The sequence below is a fragment of the Protopterus annectens genome, chromosome 1.part2 (assembly GCF_019279795.1).
Source record: "Protopterus annectens isolate FY-2018-M chromosome 1.part2, PAN1.0, whole genome shotgun sequence".
NCBI classification, from domain to species: Eukaryota; Metazoa; Chordata; order Ceratodontiformes; family Protopteridae; genus Protopterus; species Protopterus annectens.
In genome coordinates this window covers 939,082,594-939,099,259 of record NC_056727.1, presented here as the reverse complement: position 1 = coordinate 939,099,259, position 16,666 = coordinate 939,082,594, and the positions used below count along the sequence as shown (strand labels likewise).

The window sequence follows — 16,666 nt, the reverse complement described above, 5'->3', positions numbered from 1 at the left end:
CTTGTGCAATATACATCTGCTTTGTGCTGAGCATAATAGAGGAATTTGTATGAATATACCCACTCATTAGAGTAATGTCAAATTTGGGGCAGAGGATCTGAGACATTCAACTTTTTTGTGCATTGGATGCAAGCTTACCTGCTCAAGTTTAGCATGGCACTGGCAGGTGGAGGCTTTGCTGTAAGTTACTGAATTACACTGACGATTTTTTCGCTTTTGTATGCACCGGAAAATTCGTTTGGCAATCAGATAGCAAATTTCACAGACACACAGCAGAGTGCATACAGCAGAGGCTCCAACCATGAAATAGGTGAAAGTCCTCTTTTCTGTTGGCCTAGCAATGTAACAGTCCACAGTATTAGGACAGGGACTGATTTCCACGCACTTAACTAACCGAGGAAGATCAAAGCTATCCCAGATTCTGTGAAGGACATACAAAAAAGCTACCTCAGTAAATGCTTTAAAAAATAAACTTAACAGGTAGGTCCACCACAGACCACCATGTTTTTTCCCAGTATCTTGGTAGAGCTTGGTACAATTTTCCCCATTTTTTGATCTGTTCTTCCTTTCTCGATCCTCCCTATAAGCTACATGCATAACCACTAGCAATGAGGGGCAGGTAACAAAGATAAGCTGCAATGCCCAAAGACGAATGTGGGAAATGGGGAAATAATGGTCATAGCAGGCATTTGTACAGCCAGGCTGTTTTGTGTTGCAATCAAAGTCCTTCTGGTCATCTCCCCATACTCTTTCAGCAGCTACCACGTAAACAAGTACACGGAACACAAACACAACTGAGAGCCAGATCCGTCCAAATGCTGTGGAATACTTATTTACACCACTCAGCAAAGCTTGAAAAGTCTTCCAGTCCATTTTTCTGTGTTACTGTGGAATGCCTGCATAGTTAAAAAAATCAAATTAATGTTTTTCAGAATTTAAAAATAAACAAGGAATAGAAGAAACTGATATGTTACAATAGTAGGTAATCAGGATAAATGGTGGTTAAAGTTAATAGCTTAAAGATCTCTTTTGCTGATTTGCAGATGTGTTATCTCTTTAACCCACATTGTTACATTTATCTTTTTGGGAGGACATAAGATTTTGATTAATCCTAAAACTATATAAAAATTACATCTGCAGAAAAAGAAATTGCTAAACTAGCAAACTCGCATGTATCTGTGGGATATCAGAGTCTGCTAACCAGAGGGAAGTCACTTTATAATTCATTTCCAAATCTGCATGCATTATCATTTATTAGTATCAAACCACAAAATCAGTTGTGGAAAAGTCAGACATTAGCTAAAGTGATTAATAAAACAACTATTAAAAAGTGAATTCAACTGAGGTACAAAATATAAATGTGGGATTATATATATATATATATATATATATATATATATATATATATATATATATATATATATATAGGTTTACTATCAAAAATGCCAAATTTGGAATGTGATGTGGTAGAAATACTGAGACATAATTTTGACCTTCTGCATATTAATTATGTAACAATGTCGAATGGTAATACTGAAGATATCGAATTCGGCATGTTCGATATCAATGATGTTTTTATACCTGCTGCCACTTACCTGCCTGCTTTTCAGCAGTACAAATGTACATAGTTCAGTACTGCACAATGGTGAGATTCAGATTTTTGCAGGAGGGCAAGCCCCTTCTGCACCCCCCACACCCACTGCAAATTATATATCAAAACTCCGAGATTGCACTACAGTAAGGAAAAGGATAAATTTCCCAAACCACTCTGTACCATGATCTCTGTTCGTAAGCACTGACGGTATATAAGTGAATGCACAGTGGCATTGGCTGCAAAGGACACTTAGAGAAATGTAGTTCGGCAATATGGGAATCAGCCAGCTGACATTCGGCATTCTCGTGTTCGCCAAACCTTTATTCTTCATTTTTACAGTAAACTATATATATATATATATATATATATATATATATATATATATATATATATATGGGTCTACTTTAAATAACCGAACCGACATTTCACCGACACGCAGAAGACCGAGATGAAACGACCGAAAAGCAAGTTGATCGAAAAAGTGATTTGCCGACAGCTGAAAGACCGACAAGGGCAACGTGTGAGCGCGACTCGGTAAGTGTGCGATAGTGACGGATTTAGGAGCGGTCAGGTAAGTGTGCGATATTGAGGGATTTTGGGTTAGGGTGTGGGAAAGGTGAGTGTGTGGTAGTGTCAGAGTTAGGGTTTGGGTAAGGTAAGTGTGTGATAGTGACGGACTGTAGTTTAGGGATGGGTTAAGTGAGTTAGGTTTAGAGTGTGGGTAGGGTGAGTGTGCGATAGTGACGGGCTTTATGTTTTAGGGTGGGTTAAGTGAGTTAGGGTTAGGGTGCAGGTAGGTTAAGTGTGCGATAGTGACAGTCGTTAGGTTTAGGGGTGGGTTAAGTGAGTTAGGGTTAGGGTGCGGGTAGGGTAAGTGTGCGGTAGTGTCGAACCTTAGGGCTAGGGTTTGGGTTAAGGTTAGTGGATATGTCATTGTGTGTAATGTGTAGTTTACATTATTTGTGTCGGTGTAATGGTGCTCGGTTTTGTGAGTTGTCGGTGTTGTGTGTTTTCGGTTATTTGGGGTCGGTGTTTTGTGTGTCGGTGAAGTGTCGGTTCGGTTATTTAAAGTAGACCCATATATATATATATATATATATATATATATATATATATATATATATATATATATACACACACACACACACACACACACACGCACACACACACACACACACATATAATGTTACCTCAGAGACACAAGATACTGAGTTTGATTCTTCAGAGTTAAGGGTTAGCATAATGGTTAAAGTCTTTACCTCACAAATATAAGGTACAATGGTTGGGGGATGGCATAATGGCTAAGGTGTTTACCCCACAAACAAGAGTTAAAGGGTTTGATTTGTATTAAGGGAAGCTAGCTAGACTTAAAATGGCCCCAAGTTCAGCTAGCCTACTATTTACTTATGAATTTATGAACCTATCATATACAATTTCCTTTAGTTAAAATAAAATATAAAATAATCAAAACTCTTAGAGTATGGGAAAGTGGTAGAGACATTGAAACATTTTTATTATGTTTTAATGTAAATTATTTAGAGACATTGAAACATTTTATTATGTTTTAATGTAAATTAGTAAATAATTTACACTAATGTCATAAAGTATTTTTGTTATTGAGAGGTTGTACTAATACCTTAAAGCATGTACTTGTGTTTGCTAAGTTGACAAAAGGAAAGCAGAGTGCTGCATGAATGGCATTGGTATACAATTGGAAATAATCTTAGTCGGTTTTTACAAAATGAAAAATATATCACTACAATGAAAAGTATGTCAACACAATGGACATTTCACCCTGTTTAAATTAAGTTTTTGTACAAAACACCTCAGTTAAGTTAATTTTCATGCGCAAAACATGCTTTATGGCAAAAAACATGACTTTCTGCCCTTGTCAAATTGGACTTCCTATTTCAGTTTTATTTTCATAGATTATATGCAGTTTTTTTTCCATCATTTATTTAATATATTTTCAAATACTTCTTGTACAAACCATAAAAGAAAGGAGTAACATAAGATGACATTATCTCATGAACAAATTTACATTGGTATGACAATAACAAATAAGTACCTTTTACAAACTTATCTTTAGATGTCAAATTATGAATTCTAAAGAAATGGGTCACTGATATATTTACTTAAGAACATTTATAATTATAAAAGGTATATGTTTGAAATTAAGTGGTGAGTAAAGGGCTAAATCTAATTAAACTATGTACATCTATCTACACTTAGTGCTACATTGTGTTAGCAATGATGATAATATCTAAGTTATTAGTAGATCAAAGATGAGTTATCAGAAACTTTTGCCAATTAATTACCAAGAGGTGAAGACTTCCAAAGTGTGTAAGGGTAACTTGATACCTATGTTCATGTTATAAATTATTTCAAAATTTGTTCAATGATGAGGTTCCAAAATTTCTGATATTTCTCACATTTGTTTTTATTACCTAGAATCAGCTTGTGGGACATAATGTATTTAGAGGCCATGTTAAAAAAAGCCCTTCCACTCTATTTTGGTTCTGTCAAGCCAGTTTTGGGTGATATAAAGCTTGGTTAGTGCAAAAAGAGCAATTAGGATGTATGTCAGAACTGAATGTATCAGCTGGGCTCATATGTAAAATAGCAAATTCGGATTATTGGCAGTTTTGATTTTGTCTATGAATCTGTGTCTTTTTTAAATTCTCAGAGACTTCCCATACTCTGGAACAAACTACCCATTCATGTTAAGCAAAGCTCCTCATTGGCCCTCTTTAAGAAAAATCTTGACGACTAGATGGGAAATAGATAATTCACCCCAGGGATCACTTCTGTGGTACTGCTCAACGGGGGCACAGGAAAATCATTTTCTTCAGTGGCGAAAGCCAGGGAACCTTTTTGGCTAGGCTTATATAGGCCCCAGGGTCGATACCTCTCAACTGTCCCTGATTTTCAGGGACGTCCCTAATTTTGACTCAAATTTTAACTCTGTCCCTCTTAATCCCTCCTAAAACTAGTGACTTTTGGAAGAAAGGTGGTGAATTACACTTAATGAATAATGACAATAATTAAGAGTTACAAACTTCTTTTACTTCAGAAAATGTGTATTAATTCATATGCTCTGATTCTGTCAATGTTTCAAGTTAATAGCACTAATATTTTAAAAGTGTCCCTGATTGCCACTGATTTTTTTTGACTTGTCCCTGATTCTGTTGAAATTGGTTCCCAATTGGTTGAGAGGTCTGGCCGATAGCCTAGTACCTACCTATGAACTTATGAACCTAAATCATTTCCCTTTATTTTAGACATGTTCATAGGTATCTTAACCCATGTATTTTAGACATGTGTCTCAAGTATCTTCACCAATTCTACTGCTCATTTGTTCCTGCTCTCTACAATCAGAAAATGTATGACTCAGTACACTACTAATGTAAAAGTTTTCTTTTTAGGATGGTGAGGGTGGAGTATATGCCTTGTTTTGAATTTCATTCAGGTAAACACGCTAAAGTAAAATTTTCTATTGCAGCCTCAAAAAAAGCTTGTTTCTTTTTCCCCACAAGTAAGGTGACCAGACTTTTTTTTTTTAATTCAGAAATGAATGACAGAGTTGAAAAACAAACATTGCTATATTCATTTTGTCTTGCATGCACAACTGTATGTTATAATTTTAGATATTTATTTCTAAAAACCCTGAGCATCAGAAATGATGAAAACTAGCGCTGAAAACATAGAAAGGTGAAAAAGTAAAGTGCAACTGTTTTTAAATGGGGAAGCCCGCTCCACTCCCATACATGACCCAAATATATCTATATCAGCACCACGGTTGTAATAATCTGAAGGGGGAAATCTCCCCAAAGAAGGAAATCACAGCCAGCACAGATGTAGAAATTGCAACGACAGTGATTTCCTACAGAAAACATGATTTGTGTTCCTTGGTGTTTTGTGCTTCAGGTAATTGATGCCCAGGGAATTTCACCTTGACCACCTGTCGATATACTGATTGAATTCACATGGACCTTTTTCAGCTTCAGTCCTGAAGCACTGTCTGTAAAAGCGACTTTCTTGGAAATATGCAGTGGTCAAATGGAGGCTAAGGGAATCAAACTCAGGATAACAGCTTTTAACCATAAGCCCTTGCATTAACTGCTAGATATAATTTTGAGTATAAGCTAAAGCAATTATAGTTATGGCATAGCTGTAAAGTTTTTTTTTTTAAAACAGATGCATTTACTCCTGTGTTGGAAAGCTATTGTTCATGTCTCTCTCTTGAGTCTTTTCCAGTTTGCAGTACCACATGTATTAATGATTTTATGTTGTTGCATGTGATACCTTTGTGGCTGAAGCTTCAATTCTTAATGCATTGCACTAAATGAAGGCTTCTTTCAAACAAATATTTCTCCTTATGGTATACAGGGATATTGCTGTAAACTATCTGTCATCTCTAAATGCTTCAGTTAGTGATGACTACTGACACACAAGGGGTTAGATTTGTTTTTATTTTGCAAGTAATTACTTGAAGTACTCATTCAGATGAAAAAAAAAACAATTGGTTCAGTTATTATTGCTTCAGCTGTATGACTAGATTTTCTGTGCTGTAGCTTCTATCAAGATATCATATAATGAGTACATTTTGTTTGGCCAACTGCTCATTCGGTTAGCCTGTTTGGTGGATGTAGAAACAGACTAAGTGCTCTTCTAGTTGCATACTTCTTTCAGGGAGTACAAGATAGTCAAACCAAAGCATAACTAAAGTAGGGCAAAGGGAGCAGCTGCCTGGGGTATAAGGTATTATGGGATGCAATCATCAGATGCCAGTGGTGTGGTCATGCTGTAACTGCTTTAAGAAATGAATGCCATTTGCAGTCACACTGAAGTGATGAAGCACTTTGTGTGTCATATTGTAATTGCAGTAAACCACGTTACCTTTGCAGCATTTGTAGCAAGTGGTTTGCTACAGTTTCAGAGCTGAAGAGTTTTTTTTTTTTAATTTGGTCCTCAACTTACAGTTGAAAGGGGTAATAGATCAAGGAACTAAACAAGGCACCAGATAACCTGACTGCATTTCTGTGGTCAATAAGTCATTAGTGTATTTTGTGCAGAAAAATGTTCTTAGGTAAGTGCTGTTAAGATTGTTGTGTGTATAGCAGGTGCCTGGAGGTAGCTGAATTATTAGCAGCATTTATTTTCTTCGGTCATTTCCATATTTGTTTTTTTTTCTTGAATGCCAGTAATATTAATAGTGAGTGAATACCATTTAAAGACAGTGAATGTGTGTTGAGTGGTATTGCTTGAGTGGCTTAGGGAGAGGTTTGTATATATGGTAGGTATCTGTGGAAAGATGTATAAATGTGATGTCTTTTCTTCTGCAAGATCGCACTACAGTGCGGGACAGGAATATACCCTTTCTTCCCTTTTGTGCGATCCTAGAGTTAGTATATGTGGAGTAACTGGGGTATGTGGGATGGAGGGAGCTTGCCCCCCCCCCCACAAAAAAAAAATATTATGCTTTTTTTTCAGGTTTTTTTTATATAATTTAATGTTTGGTGTGGGATTTGTTTTAGCATTGATGGTTAGTACTTATCTGTGTTATTCTTTCTCTGACAGGTGTGTTGACTTTGTTTTTTTTTCTTCTTGCTGTTGTATTTGTTCTGCAGTTTACCAATGATTATATAATCCACTTGACATACTCAATTCTATTGTATCAGGTTTTGTTTTTTGAGACAGTGGTGGTTGCTTAGCTTTTTAGTATAATTTGCTGCAGTAAGAAATGTAAAGTTCCCTTGCAAGATGGAAGCACACTTTATTGCAAACAGGTGAATAAACAAACCAACAATTATTTACTTAAATAAAGAGAAATCCACATGCAATGTATTTCCCAATCTAGCCTATGTACTTGACAATGAGGGTGTCCAGTTCTCTGGTAGCAGCTATTATGGCAAGGATATTGTTCATGTACTGAATGTATACTAAATTATGTGCCCCCTGTTTACTGTTTCTAATATTTTTCATGTAGCAGTGTCTGTCAACGACAGCCTTATCATCCCCTGTCGACTTCTTTATCTTCTAGCATATCAGATTCCTTGTTCACTATTCATACTTAAAATGAAATGCTGCCTTGGCTTCTCCCCTGTTTTAGAGATTTCTTCACAGCTTAGAAGTCGTGTATGCCACATGATTAGTGCAGCCATTCAATTTAAAGGAGTTTTACTCCCTTGTATAGTTCAAACAGTCTTTTAATTGTGGTCATAACCTTTTCAATTTTTAAATATTCTTAGCTTACATTTTCTGCATCCATCCATCTATTCATCCACTGATCCCTCCATCCATCCATCTGCAAACCCCTTTTCCCATTTTTTGCGCATATGGTTAGGGTGACACTTTTCCTTAGTGACAATCACCTACAGCGAATGTTCACACTCTGTTAATTGCACTCTGTGAAACCATAGTATCACTATTACTCAGTTTTGTCAGACAATGTAATTCTGCGGCTGGTATAAATTCTTTCCATCTGTACAGTACTTAAGATCTTTGCCCATCAATTCTCATGGGGTGAAGTTGGAAGTAGGTTTGATGTCTGCAACAGAAACACTGAAGCCAGCAGAAGCCATCTTTTTGTTAAATATGACCTTGTCACTTTGGTGACTTCAATGTTTTCCTGCTTATATTTTCATTAGTACGATTGGCCATTTTCAAATATTTTGAAATGGAAAAAGGTGGGCTACAGTGATAGAGCTAAGCATTAGGAACCCATGGATGGTACATAAAAAAGATCATCAGTGCAGGCACTAGTTTTCAATACTCCAAGTTGAATCTCATAGGATAAACATTTTTGTAAAACTTTGATGATGTTATAGCAATAATGATTACGATCAGGACTAAGAGGGTTTGTTTTAAAGATATTAACAATAATTAATGTGGTTCATTTTCCAAATTACTTGTGGACTTTGTTATGATTTTTTTTTACTGAATTTAATTTTCATGTTTTGTCTTACAAGCAGCATGTTAAAATCACATTTAGAATACTACAGAGTCATCAGATACTAGCATAGATTTAATACTAGTTAATAGTTTTGCATCTGTCAGGATCTTCAGGCAGAACATACATACTGCAGATTCCTGATACTTGTCAGTTGTATCTCCTACTTTATTTTAATAGCAAATGATCAAATAAATGATCATGTGAAGTATTACACAAGCGGCCACACCTTATTGCATTTCATGTGATCTGTAAAAGAAAGACAGAGAGCCATGTGGAAGTGCAACGTAAGGAATAAGGGCCTTGTACCTCCCTGTAATGCTTCAGTACATGCAGCAGAAAGTAAGGCAGACAAACATTCTGGGATATTCCATGGCACTACATCTGAGCCATGAAATGCTCAAGGGGATTGTGCTGTGGACAGCTGTACAGCATAATAATACACTACATCTCCCACAAGCCTCAGCAGCAACATAACCTCGTTATTAGTAGGTCATATTAGTTAATCCTCCAGTTTCATTATCAGTCCTATGCTTAAGCTGTTACAATAAAACTTATCTGTTCATACCTAATGCTTACACATGCAAAACCTATTTACAGTCTGTGGTTAAACTCAATGTAAAATCAACAAATAAGGCTAATCACTGCTGTGTTGATGTACTAAACTCCGTTGTTTAATATCAAAACAGGGTTTCAGTGAAATATAAACAGACAGTTCAAATCAAAGGCTTTAATGGTCTACATATTATGTTATGAAATGATACATTGAATGTTGCCTTAACATGCTACCAATATCTTAAATTATATCACACTTTAGCAATATTTACAGGTTCAGCTTTACAAATGGTACATATGTATGCATAATACCATGATTTCAGTTCTGATTTTAACTACCCTTCTTACATCTTTCTAAGTTCAGCCACAACAGGTTCAGTGCCAAGCGAGGTCTAATGTTTAGCTGCATCTGACAATTCACTTTTGCAGTGCATCAGGCTTCATTTTCCCCACAGTTCTATAGATCTAGTTCTTAAGATGTTTGCTTTAGTGACTCTTTAATATAACCAGTTTTATTGTAAATAAAAAAATTCATGGTCATGGCTAAAGGTAAAATCTATAATGTCCAGCCTCAACTTAAATTACGAAAACTTATTTTTTTTATTTGCAGGTTTTGTAAATATACAGTTAGTAGACAAATACAGGAATGCATAGAGAGGTCTGTGAAAATAGTTAGATGCATAACTAAATGAAGTTTTATATTATTTTAGAATATGATTAAAGAAGAGGAATCACCTTGTGTAGCCTCATATTGAGTCACCAATTTTTTTCTTTCTGTTTTCTATTTAGTTTTTGTTATTGTTTGGTTTTTCCACACTTCCCAAACATCTGATTATTGTCACTCCTGCAACCATCTGGGTAGTAAGTAGTAACTGTGGTCTGAGCCCCATTTGTTCTTTGTTAGCCAAAGAGCTGCTCACAGTGCAGGCATCATTTAGGCAGTCAGCAGCTGTAATGCCCCTCACTGAGCCTTGTAAATGCTCATGGGAGGGGTGTGAAATGGTGCTCATGCCATGGGCTGTTGCCTATTTCTGTAAATGACACAATCCTTCAGACAGCTTCACCCTCCCACCTTAAGAAGATGGCTCCTGCTAAGTCCCCAGTCTTCTCAGAAGATTCATTAGTGGAAAATGCCCTGTAGATATATATTTTTGCATCTGTGATGGCAAACATCACATACATATGTACCATTAAATAAGATGTTAAAAGCAGTATTAATTTTTTCATGTATATTCATTAAGTATAACCATTTCTTGACGATTGCACAATATAAAACTTTCCTTTTAGAAATGCGTTCCTTAAAAAAAACATTTTTAATTCAAAAAAACATTTTCAGCCTTATATTCTATGTGCAGCCTCAGCAGAAAAAGTTGTGATGAGTTTGTGCATTTTGCTTAACTTTATGTAAGGCTAAAAAGTTAAAATTGACCTTCTGAAAAATCAGTATTTCATTTTTGCTGTCCCCATGTTAGTCTTTGTGTGAAAATAAGTATGCCTGCTTTAAGGATAAAGTGTTTGTCCTTGTAGACTGTGACAGGAATATCTCACCTGAATGACAATGACACTTTATTCTACTTAATATTGTGGAGTCGGGGCTGGTCAAACCGCATATTCCTGATTACAGGCAGTCAGATGAGCACCTCAGCTAAATAGCCAGTGGTTGTAAAAGGCTTCATTAGTCAGTACATAAATTCCAGTATTTTAAGTATGTTTGGCTGGGCACACTATTACCCTCTTATGTGAGGGATTACTTCCCACTTTTCCAAACTAATATTATTATTCCAAGATCCAGTGTTACACAGAAATGAGGAAGGGACTGCAATTCCATCTCCTCGCATTTAAATATTCAACCATAGTTGTGGAAAAAATCATGTCATGAATGTTACAGAAAGAGTCTTGTCCATACAAAAGACCTATATAAGTTTCAAGGAAAGAGACATTATCTGTGCAAGGTTTTGTGTTTCATTGTTTACTTGACTTCTGTCATGATAAAAAATTGCACTGATTGCTAGTAATATTAATTGCCTATAATTGAATTTGCTCATTTAAATGGGCAGTGACTTGATAACAGTTATCAGATGCCAAAAGTCTTCATAAAGGTGATATTTCTTCTTTTATAATCGCAGGCTCCAGTTCTTTGATGAACAAACTCCATATTAACTGTTTGCATCAAGTTAAGTAGTTGTCTCTTTCTATTTTCATCTTAGCATTTTCTTTCTTCCAATGTTAGTCTTTCCACAGTGTGAACAGCAATTAGTTCAGATGAGTATGAATGCTCATCAAGGCTCCATGAATTTAGCTGCATTACGTCTTAAGGCAGCTTGATAAAGTTGTTTCCCTCAATGCTATTTTCTTTTCATAAAGAAGAAAAGATATATTTTTTGAAGGTATAACAGCTACATCAAAAAACAAATAGTAATATCGTGCTCTATCCATGTTCTGTGCAATCCTTGCATTTTGAACAGTGTTATGAAAAGTATGGTAGTTCTGCAACTCAGCAATGGTTTCAACAAGGACCTACATTAACTGTTATTTATTTATGTATCTGTTCTTTGTTGATGGGGTTAATCCCACTAGGCTAGTAGCCTCCATTCAGTGGAGACCTGAGGTGGTATTTTTTACTACTAGGGGAAATTTGACAAGGGCAATGGGAACTTCCCTATCATTTTTGATAGGTGTCATGGAATCTTTTACATCCACCTGAGCTACCACCAACTTAAGCAGATGGGACATCAGTCTGATGTCTCTTGACAAAAAAATCAGATTCTCTGAATAGTTTTTCTTGAGCACCCATTTGTTGCTGTAATTAATATGGATGCATAGCCGCAGTGTTTTGTTTCAGATTTTGGACTGATGAAAACATTTTAAGTTTACATCTTCTCTTAGTAATAGAATTCATTGTTATAGAACATGCATCTCTATGTTTCCATGATGTAATGCTTGTGTCATCAAGTTTACTTAAGATATATAATGAAAGTCAACTTCATGGTGCCATCTTTAGTTGTTTTTGTTTCAAAATCACTCCATTTCAAACTTCAGTGTCTAAATTCTTTAAAAATGCAAAGTAGTGGAGATTAAGGCTTATATTTCTGTAGAAGAGAATAAATCTGATGCAGTATGAAATGGTTACGTTTGTTGTTGTTGGTGGTGGTGGGGGGACGATCTTGCTTTAAATGCATATAACTGTTCTAGTAATACACACATTTCTATTATCTTGATGTATATCATCATAGTCAAGTAAAATACTTCATTGTTAAGTATGTTTTATAAAAGTAATACACTGGACATTCATTTAGTTTATCACTTTGGCAGTAGCTAAAAAAATCAGAGGTTTTGCAGAGTCTTTAATAGTAACTATTGGCTCGACAAAAGGAGCTTATATCATGTATTTTCAAGAAAAGGTAGTGAAGCAACCTCTATAAAAACACTATACAGCCAAAATAAGCAAACACTTGTGTAATACATATTAGCGTTATGCTGAGTGGCATGAAGGAATTTATATGAATTTGCTTGTATATTAACTCATTAGAGTAATGTCAAATTTGGTGCTGATGCTCTGGCACTTTCAGCTTTTTTGTTCATTGGACTTAAACTTATTTGCTCAAGTTTAGCATGGCACTGGCAGGTGGAAGCTTTGCTGTAAGTTACTGAATTACACTGATGATTTTTTCGCTTTTGTATGCACCGGAAAATTCGTTTGGCAATCAGATAGCAAATTTCACAAACACACAGCAGGGTGCATACAGCAGAGGCTCCAACCATGAAATAGGTGAAGGTCCTCTTTTCTGATGGCCTAGCAATGTAGCAGTCCACTGTATTAGGACAGGGACTGATATCCACACACTTAACTAACAGAGGGAGATCAAAGCTATTCCAGAGTCTGTGAAGGACATACAAGAATGCTACTTCAGTAACGGCTTTAAAAAATAAACTTAACAGGTAGGTCCACCACAGACCACCATGTTTTTTCCCAGTATCTTGGTAGAGCTTGCTACAATTTTCCCCATTTTTTGATCTGTTCTTCCTTTCTCGATCCTCCCTATAAGCTACATGCATAACCACTAGCAATGAGGGGCAGGTAACAAAGATAAGCTGCAATGCCCAAAGACGAATGTGGGAAATGGGAAAATAATGGTCATAGCAGGCATTTGTACAGCCAGGCTGTTTTGTGTTGCAGTCAAAGTCTCTCTGGTCATCTCCCCATACTCTTTCAGCAGCTACCACGTAAACAAGTACACGGAACACAAACACAACTGAGAGCCAGATCCGTCCAAATGCTGTGGAATACTTATTTACACCACTCAGCAAAGCTTGAAAAGTCTTCCAGTCCATTTTTCTATGTTAACGTGGAAGGCCTGCATAGTTAAAAGAAAGATCGCATTAATGATTTTTTTTTTTACAATTTAAAAATAAACATGGAATAGAAGTAATTGATATATTACAATAGTAAATAATTATCATAAATGGTGGCTAAAGTTAATGGCTTAGATGTGTCATTTGACTATATGTTTAGCTGGCATTTCTTTAACCCACGTTGCTATATTCCTTTGTTTGTGAGGCTATCTTTGTTTGTTGTAAATCTGCACACATTAACATTTATTATCATTAATCCACATAGTCAGCTATGGAGGAGTCAGACATTAGCTAAGGTGATCATTACAAAGCCTTAAGAAAAATAAATGAAAACAGTATAAGAAGGGACTTCCAGTATGTTAACAAGTTAGTCAGGAGAGTGATGCTAACCTTAATCAATGATGTAGCCAGGCAAGCTATTTGTACTCTACTGAGTACAGTTTTATGAGTATCATTTGAAATCATTAGGGCTTTATGAGATCCTATTATTGTTACAAGAGTCCAAAATAATGCCTCCAGTAAAGGGTACACAGCTTTCTTTCATAAAGATCTGCTAATCTGGAGACAATATCTTTAATAGCTAGAGTGAACTGCTGAAAGTGATGCATATGTTTAAGTGCTTGGGGAGCAACATTTTGAGAAATGGTTTGGAGGGGCAGCACTAAGAGTTTGAGTGCAAAACAGAATTCTCTGGCCACATCCCTGACCACAATCCCTTTCCAGTAGTGAGTAAATGGTTTTATCAAGTTAAAAAAAAAAGACGACTTGGGAACAGCAGTAACTGCACTCAGAGGGGAATAGTGTAATGGTGAAGGCATGGCAACCTCAAATCATTCACAAGAGCTAGGCATTCTAACAGAAAAGATCGAGCGGCTCTACTCTGAAGAGTTGAAACAGGTGATACGTGTATGGATTATATGTGGAAGAATAGCAAAAAGGTGGAAGAGGTGGAAAAAACACTGAGCGACCACTTTCACAAACTGCTACAAATAAAACAGGAAGAAAGGAATTTAAAAGGAAAAGTGAAGGAGCTGGAAGTTTCAAGGGCAAAAATGGAAGATAAATTAATGGAGATTGAAAATAGCAGTAGGAGAGAAAACCTTAAAATAGTCAATGTACTGGAAGGGGTCAAAGGTAATCCCTGTGTGAAATTCTTGAAGGACTTCTTAAGTAACTGAATGGGCTTGGGTGAAGCAGAAATTCTGCTTGACCAAGCGCACAGAGTATAGAGGGTTGGGGAGCAACATTTTGAGAAATTGTTTGGAGGGGCAGCACACAGAGCTCTACCAGATTATAACTCATACCATGCGTTTTGGCCCCAAAACTCAGACCGAAGCACAAAAGGAGAGGGAGTATCTATATTCATCAAAGATACCTACACCTCCAGGTTAGTGGCACTGCACGAAGCATCGGAAACCATCCATGTGCAACTAACAGTGGGCAAAACTGCCTTTCAGTTTGTAGCCTGCTACAGAACACCCTCCCTATTACAGGAACCCCACTTGACATTCCTGAGAACACTGGAGAATATGAAGGTCTCTTCAAACACTATGTTATTGGGTGACTTCAATTACCCAAACATTGACTGGGAAAACTACTCAAGCCCAAACACCCTCGCCCAATGGTTCCTTGAATTTATAAACTCTAACGCAATGGAACAACTGGTCACCACTCCCACAAGAGGGAACAACATATTGGACCTGGTCATCACCAACATGGGGACTCTATGTTCCACACCAGAGGTAAACCCCTCATTGGTAAGATCAGACCATAAACAAATTTCACTGGACATTCATATCCCGTCCCCACTCCCAGCCAAGGAAATCACTGTAAAGAATTTCTCAAAAGCCAACTTTGCACTTCTCAATACTGAGGTGGAATCCTTCAAAGCCCCTGGGCCAGAGGATAATACAGCCCAATCCGCAGAATCCTTTACAAATGCATTCTATGAGCACCTGCAGGAATGCATGGATTGTGCTATCCCAAATAAAACCAAGACTCACTCCTCCAAAAACAGGAGACCGGTCTGGTGGACCCTGGCCATAAATAAGCTATACGACAGAAGGAGGAAGCTACTACATGACAGAGCAAAATCCCAAAAAGGGAAGGCATCTCTGATCAGTATAAGCAAGAAACTTCGATCCCTCATAAAATCATCAAAGGCCAGTTTCGAAAGAAAAATTGCCCTAGACACTAATGATAATCACAAGGCCTTCTTTAGTTATGTCAGGAACATGGGCAGAAACTCCCAGATATGCTCTGAATTGTTGCATAATGGTACACAATATACTGAACCTACAGACATAGCCAACATCCTAGCAGACAGATTCAGTGCAAACTTCCCCCCCCCTTACCCCCCAAAGGAGCAAATGCCTATCCCAACTGAATGTAACCTCCCTGACATCACAGATGCACAGGTGAAAGCTGCCCTCTCCAAAGCAAAAAACACAGCATCTATGGGACCGGACGGTGTCCCAGGCTGTGTCTTACATGAGCTCCAAGAAGAACTGAACCCTCACATTAAGTCACTGTTCAAACTTAGCCTTACTACAGGATATGTACCCAAAGAATGACGTACTGCTACAGTGGTCCCACTCCACAAAGGTGGTGCCACAACGGACCCCGGAAACTATTGCCCCATAAGCCTGACTAGTCTGGTCTGTAAAGCTATGGAGCATATTATCATGGAACTCATAAACAAAGACATTGGGAGCCTCCAGACACTGGACCCTACCCAATTCGGCTTTGTTAAGGGCAGATCTTGCCTCTTAAACTTAGTTGATTTCTTTGAAACAGTTACCAAAGCCATAGATGAGGGCAAGGTAGTCCACACAGCCTACCTGGACCTCGCAAAAGCCTTCGACACAATACCCCACTCGGGCATCATAAATAAGCTTACCAGCTTAAATATCAACCCCTATATCACAAGATGGGTTGCAAACTGGCTCAGAGATAGAACCCACATGGTCAGAATTGCAGGTGCCATGTCCGAATCCAAACCAGTTACAAGTGGCATCCCACAGGGCTCAGTTCTGGGACCTCTCTTGTTCGGCATATACTTCTCAGAGGTTCAGGCTAACATGGGGGGATTATGGCTGACAAAGTTCGCAGATGACTGCAAACTGGGGGCCATAATCGAATCTCCAGCTGACACAAGCATCCTCCAAAAGGGTCTCACAGAGACAGATGCTTGGTGCCAGAGCCACGGCCTC

General features: G+C 37.3%; 2 protein-coding genes across 2 annotated transcripts in view; both read right to left on the bottom strand.

Moving 5' to 3' along the window:
• LOC122792058 (gap junction beta-3 protein-like) overlaps positions 1–16,666 on the bottom strand; it is a 102,027-nt gene that overhangs the window by 2,573 nt on the left and 82,788 nt on the right. Inside the window, exon 3 of the mRNA XM_044059876.1 lies at positions 1–896. This exon is cut by the window's left edge and continues 2,573 nt beyond it. Within this exon, the coding sequence (XP_043915811.1) occupies positions 67–873 (807 nt within the window). The 5' untranslated portion in view covers positions 874–896 and the 3' untranslated portion in view covers positions 1–66. The remainder of the gene's footprint in view (positions 897–16,666) is intronic.
• Positions 9,199–16,666, bottom strand: part of LOC122792074 (gap junction beta-3 protein-like) — a 53,543-nt gene continuing 46,075 nt past the window's right edge. Inside the window, exon 2 of the mRNA XM_044059878.1 lies at positions 9,199–13,456. Within this exon, the coding sequence (XP_043915813.1) occupies positions 12,627–13,433 (807 nt within the window). The 5' untranslated portion in view covers positions 13,434–13,456 and the 3' untranslated portion in view covers positions 9,199–12,626. The remainder of the gene's footprint in view (positions 13,457–16,666) is intronic.